The sequence below is a fragment of the Pristiophorus japonicus genome, chromosome 4, assembly GCF_044704955.1.
Source record: "Pristiophorus japonicus isolate sPriJap1 chromosome 4, sPriJap1.hap1, whole genome shotgun sequence".
In the NCBI taxonomy this organism is placed as follows: Eukaryota; Metazoa; Chordata; class Chondrichthyes; family Pristiophoridae; genus Pristiophorus; species Pristiophorus japonicus.
The window spans coordinates 292,048,913-292,061,991 of NC_091980.1; the positions used below are offsets into that span (position 1 = coordinate 292,048,913).

Sequence of the window (13,079 nt, forward strand, 5' to 3'; positions counted from 1 at the left end):
ACACTCGTTAAAAAAAACTTGAGCCTATACCTTAAAAATGATAGCGATTCAACAAGTCTGCCTGACGAGTGGGAATGGTGTGTGATGGTAGGGTTGCAATACTCCGCTTCTGCCAGCAGATGCTGCTCGTGAATTTGATGTAGCTCACTGGTAGCATCAGTCCCTAATACCAAGCACAATTCTACCTGTCTTTTAGCACTGTCTTTGGAAGCAAGGGATTTGTTGCAGAATGTTTTCATTTTGTTTCTGTGTTAGCGATACTGCTGTTAGAATTTGTGTCTTTTAAAAAAAATATTTACACGTTCCTATTTTGTTTAATGGAAACAAAAATTGTCAGTTGAGGTGTGATTTCTCTACCCACGTACAGGTGGAATCGCAGTTTCCATCGTGGTGTTCTTTGTTACTGTCAAGTTTCTTTACGAGCTAGTGGCACGGGTCATCAGCTTTCTTCAGAATGACAACAGAGGTAGGCGAGGGAACCGCACCATCTACGACTATGTCCGAGGGAACTACATGGATCCAAGATCGTGCCGCATCACCTGGGATTGGAAGGACCCTCAGGAAGTGGGGCGCATCATGACCTTTAGAGTACATGTGAGCAACAATATTTGAAATCTCCCTTCGGTTTAGAAGGAGTTGAAAACCTGCAAAAGGACATAGACAGGCTAAGTACAGCAAGTGATCAGGAAGGCCAATGATATCTTGGCCTTGATTGCAAAGGGGTGGAGTATAAAAGCAGGGAAGTCTTGCTACAGTTATACAGGGTATTTGTGAGGCCACATCTGGAATACTGCGTAAGTTTTGGTTTCCATATTTAAGAAAGGATATACTTTGGAGGCAGTTCAGAGAAGGTTCACTAGGTTGATTCCGGAGATGAGGGGGTTGACTTATGAGGGAAGGTTGAGTAGGTTGGGCCTCTACTCATTGGAATTCGGAAGAATGAGAGGTGATCTTATTGAAACGTACAAGATTATGAGAGGGCTTGACAAGGTGGATGCAGAGAGAATGTTTCCACTGATAGAGGAGACTAGAATCAGGGGGCATAATCTTAGAATAAGGGGCCGCCCATTTAAAACTGAGATGAGGGGGAATTTCTTCTCTGAGGGTTCTATGGAATTCGTTGCCTCAGAGAGCTGTGGAAGCTGGGTCATTGAATAAAATTAAAACAGAGATGGACAGTTTCTTAACCGATAAGAGGATAAGCGGTTATGGGGAACGGGCAGGGAAGTGGAACCGAGTCCATGATCGGATCAGCCATGATCATATTAAATGGCGGAGCAGGCTCAAGGTGCCGTACGGCCTACTCCTGCTCCTATTTCTTATGTTCTTGTGTATACCCAGCACATGGTGAAAACCTGTAACATTTAAACCACTTGAAACAAACTTCAGGCTGCTGATTGTTTACTTTTTTGTATTTTTGCAATACAGTATTTGCTTAGTAAATTCCATTATTACTGTTGTGCTGGGTGCAAAGTGACCTGTGTGCTACATAGGTTTAAAGACTCATTACTCGCATGCACCACTAGAGAGGAGGTAGCTAGCTTTTACTCATCTGAGAAGCAATGAAAGGAGTTTAAAATAATGAAGCTTACTATATAGACCACATTAAGTTAGAGCACCTGTAGGATTTAGAATTGTAACTGGGATTCCTTTGCACAAAATTGCAAACTCAACTGTGCCACCATGAGAAGGCACCAAGCAAAGGCTAGATCCTTCTACACCGTTTCCAAGAGGACATTGGCAGAGGCCACCATCATGACCATGCAAGGAGCACAGCATGCAAGATCATGAGGAGGGAAGCAAAATACTGTCGTCTTTTCTCCTTTCCTCTCCTGAAAACAGTGAAACATTGTTGTGCCACAGGGATCGGTGCTGGGTCCACAACTGTTTACAATATACATAGATGACCTGGAAGAGGGGACAACATGTAGTGTAACAAAATTTGCAGATGACACAAAGATTAGTGGGAAAGCGGGTTGTGTAGAGGACACAGAGAGACTGCAAAGAGATTTAGATAGGTTAAGCGAATGGGCTAAGGTTTGGCAGATGGAATACAATGTCGGAAAATGTGAGGTCATCCACCTTGGGGAAAAAAAAACAGTGAAAGGAAATACTGTTTGAATGGGGAGAAATTACAACATGCTGCGGTGCAGAGGGACCTGGGGGTCCTTGTGCATGAATCCCAAAAAGTTAGTTTGCAGGTACAGCAGGTAATCAGGAAGGCGAATGGAATGTTGGCCTTCATTGCGAGAGGGATGGAATACAAAAGCAGGGAGGTCCTGCTGCAACTGTACAGGGTATTGGTGAGGCCGCACCTGGAGTACTGCGTGCAGTTTTGGTCACCTTACTTAAGGAAGGATATACTAGCTTTGGAGGGGGTACAGAGACGATTCACTAGGCTGATTCCGGAGATGAGGGGGTTACCTTATGATGATAGATTGAGTAGACTGGGTCTTTACTCGTTGGAGTTCAGAAGGATGATGGGTGATCTTATAGAAATATTTAAAATAATGAAAGGGATAGACAAGATAGAGGCAGAGAGGTTGTTTCCACTGGTTGGGGAGACTAGAACTAGGGGGCACAGCCTCAAAATACGGGGGAGCCAATTTAAAACCGAGTTGAGAAGGAATTTCTTCTCCCAGAGGGTTGTGAATCTGTGGAATTCTCTGCCCAAGGAAGCAGTTGAAGCTAGCTCATTGAATGTATTCAAATCACAGATAGATAGATTTTTAACCAATAAGGGAATTAAGGGTTACGGGGAGCGGGCGGGTAAGTGGAGCTGAGTCCACGGCCAGATCAGCCATGATCTTGTTGAATGGCGGAGCAGGCTCGAGGGGCTAGATGGCCTACTCCTGTTCCTAATTCTTATGTTCTTATGTTATGTTCTGGGGTATGCTTGTATATACAGTGGCAATCCCGTGGTTGTTTGAGCAAGTCTGTGCTGGGAATTTTGGTTAAAATTATAAGAATTATTCAACCATACAGTGCATCATTACCGAGTAGATCCTGTTCTTGCCAACATCTACGCGCACATTTTCGAGCAGTAATTTCTATATTGTGATAAGGAGCAGATGGGTGGCTCTCTGTCCTCAGAGTGAGAAGAGCAGACATTGAAGCAATTGCAGTATCTCTACCTCCCCTTCCCATCCAAATGCAAGATTGCCTCACTCAGCACAAACCAGGAATTGAACTGGTGATCTTCCTGATACGCAGAGATTGGTACCAGACCATGAGCTACATTTTAAAAGAGAAGTCATTCATCAATAAAAATCAACTTCCAAGTCATATTTGGGACAAAGGATGGATGGGACGAGATGCAGGAAGCTCTATAAGATTTGTCAAGGGCATAAATGACATCTTAATGAATAAAATGTCTCTTTGTTTGGGAAGTAGTTTGTGTGCTTATAATGCTTTTGATACTTATGATGGAATTTTAATTTCAGTTGAATGTGGCTCATGAATGCTTTCTTCTCTTGCTCCATCTTCCTGCCATTAGTCATTGACAATAGTGTGTACAACAAGGAGTGTTAATACAAGATTTATTTCAGACAAAAATTCTTCCTCTATTATTGTGCAGTTGTTCTACAAGAATGGGCAACCACTCCCTGCACATCGCCCAGTGGGATTACGGATTCACATCTCGCACATTGAGCTCGGGTTGGATGTTCCCATCACACAGGAAGTGCTTCAAGCGCAGAACAGCAATGTGGTGAAGGTGGGCTTCACAGTGCGGAAGGCGGGAAGGTACGAACTCACTGTCAAACTCGGAGGATTGAATGTTGCCTACAGCCCGTACTACAAAACATTTCAACCTGGTAGGTGTAAGTATATGTATGTTTTCATTAGGGGGAGATTACCTATCTCTTTGTGTTTTCTCTCTATTCGTCTGTCCACACCAGGCAACATTGATAACCGTGCACCAGGCCTCCATAAATAGGTGGTTAATTGGCCACTAATGGACAATGGACATGATCTTCACGGCACGACAACTACAAGAGAAATGCAGGGAACAGCACCAACCCCTGTACATGGCTGCCTTTGACCTCACAAAGGCCTCAACCATGAGGGATTATGGAGCGTCCTCCTCCATTTCGGCTGCCCTCAAAAGTTTGTCACCATCCTCCGTCTGCTCCATGATGACATGCAAGCAGTGGATTCATCACAGACCCAATCCGCGTCCGGACCGGGGTCAAGCAAGGCTGCGTCATCGCACCAACGCTCTTTTCGATCTTCCTTGCTGCAATGCTTCACCTCATCCTTAGCAAGCTCCCGCTGGAGTCGAGCTAAATTATAGAACAAATGGGAATCTATTCAACCTTCACCGCCTCCAGGCCAGATCCAAGGTCGTCCCATCCTCTGTCATTGGACTACATTACGCAGACGACGCTTGCGTCTGCGCACACTCGGAGGCCGAACTCCAAGCCATCATCAACATCTTCACCAAGGCGTACGAGAGCATGGGCCTTGCGCTAAACATCGTAAGACAAAGGTCCTCTACCAACCTGACCCCGCCACACAGCACTGCCCCCCCGATTATCAAAATCCACAAGGAGGCCTTGGACAACGTGGACCATTTTCCATACCTCGGGAGCCTACTATCAACAAGAGCAGACATTGATGACGAGGTCCAACACAGCCTTCAGTACGCCAGCGCAGCCTTCGGTCGCCTGAGGAAGAGAGTGTTTGAAGACCAGGACTTCAAATCCGGCACCAAGCTTATGGTCAACAGGGTAGTAGTGATAACCGCTCTCCTTTATGGCCCAGAGACATGGACTATATACATCAGACACCTCAAAACGCTAGAGAAGTACCACCAGCGCTGCCTCCGCAAGATCCTGCAAATCCATTGGGAGGATAGACGCACCAACGTCAGTGTTCTCACTCAGGCCAACATCCCTAGCATCGAAGCACTGACCACACTCGATCAGCTCCATTGGGCGGGCCACATCGTCCACATACCCAACACGAGACTCCCAAAGCAAGCGCTCTACGCGGAGCTTCAACACGGCAAGCGAGCCCCAGGTGGGCAGAGGAAACGCTTCAAGGACACCCTCAAAGCCTCCTTGATAAAGTGCAACATCCCCACCGACTCCTGGGAATCCCTGGCCCACGACCGCCCAAAGTGGAGGAAGAGCATCCGGGAGGACGTTGAGTACCATCGCCGAGAACAAGGAGTGTGCGTCAAGCCAGGCTCCCCACCCACCCTTTCCTTCAACCACTGTCTGTCCCACCTGTGACAGAGATTGTAGGCCCCGCATTGGACTCCTCAGTCACCTGGGAACTCCCTTTTAGAGTGGAAGCAAGTCATCCTCGATTCCGAGGGACTGCCTATGATGATGAATGGTAACTGAAAGCTCCCCCTTATGACTTGTCCTCTAATTTTCTCTCCAGTTTTTTTTCTTTCTGGCCGGGCGGGGTGGGTGGGACGATGAGTACCTGGGCTCTAATTCCCCACAGCGGTGAGTGTGAGATCAAGAGCTCAGTGCATGTGGAAACATGGTTACGAGCCCACTCATATTGGCTCTTTTTTTCTCTCACTCTCTTCCTTTCATTGTTAATTGTTTGTTTGGGTGTTGATGCTCCACGAGCAGCTTTATCTTGTTGGCGGTACCTTCGACTTCACTATACCAATGCTCATATTTTTTTCTGTCGTGTGTAAGTAACCCTGGCAACCACTCTATTGTCCCATCTATTGTTATTGTTAAACATACATGAAGACTTGCATCCTGAATTCTCTAAAGCTCACACGTTGGTAGTTAAAGTAGAAAGGCAACTACATTTTGTTGGTGAGCGTGAGGGGACAAAAATGGCTCAGTTGTATCCTAAAACTAGTAGATCCGTGAACTAAAATTATGGTTAGAATACACTACCTACCACCTCTGGAATTTAAGTTCAAATAAAGCTTGGATCCATGAGACAGAAGTCTCCATTCTTTGCTGCCCGTGTGGATTCAAGTGGACAATCATAACCCAGTCCTTAGTCTGTAAACACTGCCCACGATTTGACAACAATCAAATGCATACTCGTACTGTGCATAGGAAGGAAAGGTAAGTGACACGTGCACTGAATGAATGAAGTTGAAATAGTTAAGAATGAAGCTGAAAAAGACCTCCGAGTCGTCGCAGGCGTGAAGCTCAATGTATCCAACCCAATGCAGAGCAGCGATCAACAAAGCCGATTGAATGTTGAATTGCATAGCCATAACACGAGAACATGAGTCAGAGGAGGTAGTGATCAAATTGCATAGTGCTCTTGTCAGACTGCACCTTGAATTCTGTGTCCAATACTGATCATTAAAAAAACAAGAGACATTCAAACACGGCAGATAAAAACCATTAGGCTGGTTCCTAGTGTCGGGGATCTGAGTTTTGAGAAAAGCTGGACTTTTTGGTCTGAGGGCCAATGAGGTTTATAAGATTAAGGGAATGGAAAAAGTAAACCAGGAATATTCCTTTGAAGGAAAGCACGTAAGATCTATATAGCACCTTGCACGACCACTGGACGTCCCAAAGCGCTTTACAGTCAATGAAGTACTTTTTCTTTTGGAGCGTAGTCACAGTTTTACTGTCGGAAAAGTGGCAGCCAATTGGCACACAGTAAGCTGCCACAAACAGCAATGTGATAATGACCAGATAATCTGTTTTAGTGATGTTGATTGAGGGATAAATATTGCCCAAGACACTGGGAATAACTCCCATGATCATCTTCGCTTAAGTGCCACGGGATCTTTTACATCCACCTGAGAGGGCAGACAGGGCCTCGGTTTAACGTCTCATCTGAAAGATGGCACCTCCAACAGCGCAGCACACTTTCAGCACTGCACTGGAGTGTCGGCCTAGATTTTTGTGATGAAATCTCTGGAGTGGGACTTGAACTCACAATTTTCTGACTCAGAGGTGGGGGTTTAATTGCAAGAGTAGGACACAAGTTTAAACTTGTAAAAGGTAAATTAACAAGTTCTTCATATGGCATAGACTTCCAGGAAGACTAGTAGAGGCAGAAGTCCCAGAATCATTTAAGAAACAATTGGATGCTGCAACAAGGAGATTTTAGGGCCTATCTGGACAGATGAATTAAGATGGCTTGAATAGCTTTCCTCATCCATAATTATTTTGTGATCTTGCCATACTCCATAAGGATGGAAGATATGGGAAATTGAAATGCCACTCTGGTGCCACGTGGAGGTGTTATTTTCAAGTTTGGTGTTAAGGTGTACCATAACGGCAATGTAGAGATATTTTTATTTTGCATCTGACCCATGCTATATTTTACCTGGGAGTCTGTTTGATGCTGGGACATTAAGTGGAAAAAAATGTTAATTCTCTCATCTCGATAATCAAAATAAATCACACATGTCTGCATCTGATACTGAAACTGGGAAAACACTACTGAAATCTATTTTCCCCTCATTTATAGGAATAGTATTTCCATCAAAAACAAAAATTCTCTTCCACTTCTCCACTCTGGTACTGACCAGTGGACAAGAGCACACGTTGCAGATCGCCCCACGCGACGAATACGATAACCCGACAAGTAATGCACTGGGCATCTTTGACCAGGATAATTACAAAGTGCAGATCAAAGAGGTGAGTGTCGAGCTGGCTGTTAACGAATCTCCAGCGGGGAGAACAAGTTGGAAGACCCTACGTTAAAATTCAGACTGATTTCTGTTCTTTAAAATGCCTGCCGTTACTAAAATCCTATATGGACCTCCAAGCTTCGGAGAATGAGTTATACTCATGCCATGAAAATAATCTAAGAATATATTCTACCTCAATGAAGCCCGATAAATCCCCAGGGCCTGATAGTCTGCATCCCAGAGTAATTAAGGAAGTGGCCCTAGAAATAATGGATGCATCAGTGATCATTTTCCAACAGTCTATCGACTCTGGATCAGTTCCTATGGACTGGAGGATAGCTAATGTAACACCACTGTTTAAAAAAGGAGGGAGAGAGAAAACGGGTAATTATAGACCGGTTAGCCTGACATCAGTAGTGGGGAAAATGTTGGAATCAATTATTAAAGATGAAATAGCAACGCATTTGGAAAGCAGTGCCAGGATCGGTCCAAGTCAGCATGGATTTATGAAAGGGAAATCATGCTTGACAAATCTTCTGGAATTTTTTGAGCATGTAACTAGTAGAGTGGACAAGGGAGAACCAATGAATGTGGTGCATTTGGACTTTCAAAAGGCTTTTGACAAGGTCCCACACAAGAGATTGGTGTGCAAAATCAAAGCACATAGTATTGGGGGTAATGTATTGACGTGGATAGAGAACTGGTTGGCAGACAGGAAGCAGAGAGTCGGGATAAACGGGTCCTTTTCAGAATGGCGGGCAGTGACTAGTGGAGTACCGCAGGGCTCAGTGCTGGGACCCCAGCTCTTTACAATATACATTAATGATTCAGATGAAGGAGTTGAGTGTAATATCTCCAAGTTTGCAGATGACACTAAACTGGGTGGCGGTGTGAGCTGTGAGGAGGACGCTAAAAGACTGCGGGGTGACTTGGACAGGTTAGGTGAGTGGGCAAATGCATGGCAGATGCAGTATAATGTGGATAAATGTGAGGTTATCCACTTTGGTGGTAAAAACACGAAGGCAGAATATTATCTGAATGGCGGCAGATTAGGAAAGGGGGATGTGCAACGAGACCTGGGTGTCATGGTTCGTCAGTCATTGAAAGTTGGCATGCAGGTACAGCAGGCGGTGAAGAAGGCAAATGGTATGTTGGCCTTCATAGCTAGGGGATTTGAGTATAGAAGCAGGGAGGCCTTACTGCAGTTGTACAGGGCCTTGGTGAGGCCTCACCTGGAATATTGTGTTCGGTTTTGGTCTCCTAATCTGAGGAAGGGCGTTCTTGCTATTGAGGGAGTGCAGCGAAGGTTCTCCAGACTAATTCCCGGGATGGCGGGACTGACCTATGAGGAGAGACTGGATCAACTGGGCCTTTATACAGTGGAGTTTAGAAGGATGAGAGGGGATCTCATAGAAACTTACAAGATTCTGACGGGACTGGACAAGTTAGATGCAGGAAGAATGTTCCCGATGATGGGGAAGTCCAGAACCAGGGAACACAGTCTTAGTATAAGGGGTAGGCCATTTAGGACTGAGATGAGAGAAACTTCTTCACTCAGAGAGTTGTTAACCTGTGGAATTCCCTACTGCAGAGAGTTGTTGATGCCAGTTCATTGGATATATTCAAGAGGGAGTTAGATATGGCCCTTACGGCTAAAGGGGTACTGAGGGAATGATCAGCCATGATATTGGATGGTGGTGAAAGGTCGAAGGGCCGAATGGCCTACTGCTGCACTTGTTTTCTATGTTTTTCCCTGCTTTTATAGTCCATCCCCTTTGCAATAAAGGCCAGGATTCCATTGGCCTTCCTGATCACTTGCTGTACCTGCATACTAATCTTTTGTGTTTCATGCCCAGGTCCCGCTGTACTGCAGCACTTTGCAATCTTTCTCCATTGCCCCACAAGAGTAAATTAAAGCAAGATTAGACCCTGGGCAGCTCATGCATGCTTTGTAGTGGCTGATTCAAAGTGCTATAGGCACAGGCTTGGGAGCAGATTGTCATGGTTGAAGAAGAGTAGAGAAAGGCAAAAACAATGGAAACATAGAAAATAGGTGCAGGAGTAGGCCATTCGGCCCTTCGAGCCTGCACCACCATTCAATATGATCATGCAACTTCAGTACCCCACTCCTGCCTTCTCTCCATTCCCCTTGATCCCTTTAGCCGTAAGGGCCACATCTAACTCCCTTTTGAATATATCCAACGAACTGGCCTCAACAACTTTCTGTGGTAGAGAATTCCACAGGTTCACAATTCTCTGGGTGAAAAAGTTTCTCCTCCTCTCGGTCCTAGATGGCTTACCCCCTTATCCTTAGACTGTGACCCCTGGTTCTGGACTTCCCCAACATCAGGAACATTCTTCCTGCATCTAACCTGTCCAGTCCTGTCAGAATTTTATATGCTTTAATGAGATCCCCTCTCATTCTTCAAACTTCCAGTGAATATAAGCCTAGTCGATCCAGTCTCTCCTCATATGTCAGTCCTGCCATCCTGGGAATCAGTCTGGTGAACCTTCGCTGCACTCCGTCAATAGTAAGAATCGCCTTCCTCAGATTAGGAGACCAAAACTGCACACAATACTCGAGGTGTGGTCTCACCAAACCCTGTACAACTGCAGCAAAACCTCCATGCTCCTATACTCAAATCCTCTCGCTATGAAGGCCAAAATGCCATTTGCTTTCTTAACTGCTTGCTGTAGCTGCATGCCTACTTTCAATGACTGATGTACCATGACACCAGGTCTCGTTGCACCTCCCCTTTTACTAATCTGTCACCATTCAGATAATCTGCCTTCCTGTTTTTGCCACCAAAGTGGATGACCTCATACTTATCCACATTTATCCACATATTGGAGGCACTTTTATCCTTGAATAGAAATACAGATAAAACGTCTCAAATTCGGCTGTCTGAAAATTGGAATTGTCTGAAAATTGGAATTGTCTGAAAACCGGACATTTTTGAGAAAATCCCATTTGATATACAGTAAAATAAAATCCGGAATTATTGTCCAAAAACCAGCAGGCCGGACTAGTTATCGGCTTTGCTACTACATCTGTGAAATCCATATCCCTCCCTTCCTTCCTGTTTTCCAATTTAATGTGAGAATATTGTCTCTCTTTTTTTAAAAACATGCTTTCTCACTTGTAGCTGATCTGGACTAGTATTGAATGCTTTCCATTCTGGGGGTGAGGAGGTGCCTCTACAGCTGGCTGCTGGGATATTTGTGAATGGCTAGTGGCTGCAGACACTTGACTGTTTTTGTTTTGCTGAGGTGATGATGGGGGAAGATGGAGAGAGAGAGAGAGAGAGAGAGAGAGTCAGTAAATCGATAGCACCTGGCTTCCTCTTGCAACTTCCTATAGCAGTACAGGAAGACCAGACAGCATAGCGAAAGTCTTTACGCTAAACATTAGTAAGACAAAGGTCCTCCACCAGTCTGTCCTTGCCGCATAGCACTGCCCTCCAGGCATCAAGATCCACGGCGTGGCCCTGGACAACGTGGACCACTTCCCCGATCTCGGGAGCCTCCTATCAACAAGAGCAGACATTGACGAAGAGATCCAACACCGCCTCCAGTGCGCCAGTGCAGCCTTCGGCCGCCTGAAGAAAAGATTGTTTGAAGACCAGTCCCTCAAAACTGTCACCAAGCTTATGGTCTACAGGGCTGTAGTAATACCCACCCTCCTGTATGGCTCAGAGACATGGACCATGTACAGTAGACACCTCAAGTCGCTGGAGAAATACCACCAGCGATGTCTCCGCAAGATCCTGCAAATCCCCTGGGAGGACAGACGCACAAACGTTAGCGTCCTCGTCCAGTCCAACATCCCCAGCATTGAAGTACTGACCACACTTGATCAGCTCCGCTGGGCAGGCCACGTAGTTCGCATGCCAGACACGAGACTCCCAAAGCAAGCGCTCTACTCTGAACTCGTCCACGGCAAACGAGCCAAAAGCGGGCAGAGGAAACGTTACAAGGACACCCTCAAAGCCTCCCTGATAAAGTGCGACATCCCCACTTGACACCTGGGAGTCCCTGGCCATAGACCGCCCTAAGTGGAGGAAGTGCATCCGGGAGGGCGCTGAGCTCCTCTAGTATCGTCGCCGAGAGCATGCAGAAATCAAGCGCAGGCAATGGAAGGAGTGTGCGGCAAACTAGGCTCCCTGCCCACCCTTCCCCTCAACCACTGTCTGTCCCACCTGTGACAGAGACTGTGGTTCTTGTATTGGACTGTACAACCACCTAAGAACTCATGCTAAGAGTGGAAGCAAGTCTTCCTCGATCCAGAGGGACTGCCTATGATGATGAGCACCTGGCTTCCTCTTGCAATTTCCTATAGCAGTACAGGAAGACCAGACAGCACAGCGAAAGTCCTAGTCATAAACCATTGTCTGACAGGCTTGACATTACCGACTGGAGCCCTGCGAGTATTGAATGCTTTAGCTTAACCCTGTGCGAATGTGATTTTTGTGGTGTGAAAAGTGGTGTCAAACTTTTAAAATCTGCTCCGCAGTAAATTGCTGGGTTATAACCTACCGACCTGTTTAATGAATGCTATTAAGTGGTGATCAGTGTGACCTTGCACGGCATAACAAAGCACCCCAAGGAGGGGGCTGACAGACATGGAGCGGGAAGCAGAGACCAGTTTCCAGGAGGCTTTTGCAGCCGCGGTTGATTTGTCTTCCTTTTGAGCTGTGCGCACTCGTGGCTGGAGGAGTGTCCACATCGTCTGCTCTCTGTGGAAAAATACCTGTTGATCTTTCTTGGGCTGCACAGCTCCATTTCAGAGCACAGTGCTGTCAACATGTAAAATACTGTGCTAAGTTATGCTATGGTTATAAGGATGTGCATTGCTGATATAAAGCCTGCTGTACTTGTGACCTCCAGTATTTTTGAATTTGCTTGCAATTGTGGTTCTTCCATTGAGAATGTAACACCCATGATATGTCATAGGTAATCCCTCGGAATCGAGGAAGACTTGCTTCTACTCCTGAAGTGAGTTCTTTGGTGGCTGAACAGTCCAATACGAGAGTCACAAACTGTCACAAGTGGGACAGATAGTCGTTGAGGGCAGGGGTGGGTGGGACTTGTTCGCCGCATGCTCTTTCCGCTGTCTGCGCTTGATTTTGCATGCTCTTGGTGTTGATATATGTGTGTGTGTGTGGTGTGTGTGTGTGTGTGTGTGTGTGTGTGTAGGGGACATACAATATGTGTGCGCACTAGGTCCGTGCAGCAGAGCAGGTCTCCAGTCATCCTGGTTAACCTGAGCTCATGTGGAAGCAAGTCATCCTCAATCGAGGGACCGCCTATGATGATGATGATATTTTGAAATGGCGTGCGATCGGTCCGAGCCTTGCTGAATGACTCTAGGCCCGGCCCGACCTGACCCACGCCACCATTCGTTCTTTGTCTGTCTTTGTCCGAAATCCAGAAAAATCCGAAAACCGGCAGGATCTCGGTCCCGAGGTTGCTGGATTTGAGACGTTGTACCTGTATGTTT

General features: G+C 46.0%; 1 protein-coding gene across 5 annotated transcripts in view; it reads left to right on the forward strand.

The window, feature by feature from the left end:
- The window catches only part of arel1 (apoptosis resistant E3 ubiquitin protein ligase 1), an 89,333-nt gene that overhangs the window by 42,273 nt on the left and 33,981 nt on the right, over positions 1 to 13,079 (forward strand). For all 5 annotated transcript variants that reach the window (XR_011593151.1, XM_070879581.1, XM_070879582.1 and 2 more), the window contains exons 6-8: positions 368 to 594; positions 3,578 to 3,815; positions 7,417 to 7,586. Coding sequence is in view for 4 of the 5 variants with exons in the window: in XM_070879581.1 (XP_070735682.1) it covers positions 368 to 594; positions 3,578 to 3,815; positions 7,417 to 7,586 (635 nt within the window). In the remaining variant the exon portion in view is untranslated. The remainder of the gene's footprint in view (positions 1 to 367; positions 595 to 3,577; positions 3,816 to 7,416; positions 7,587 to 13,079) is intronic.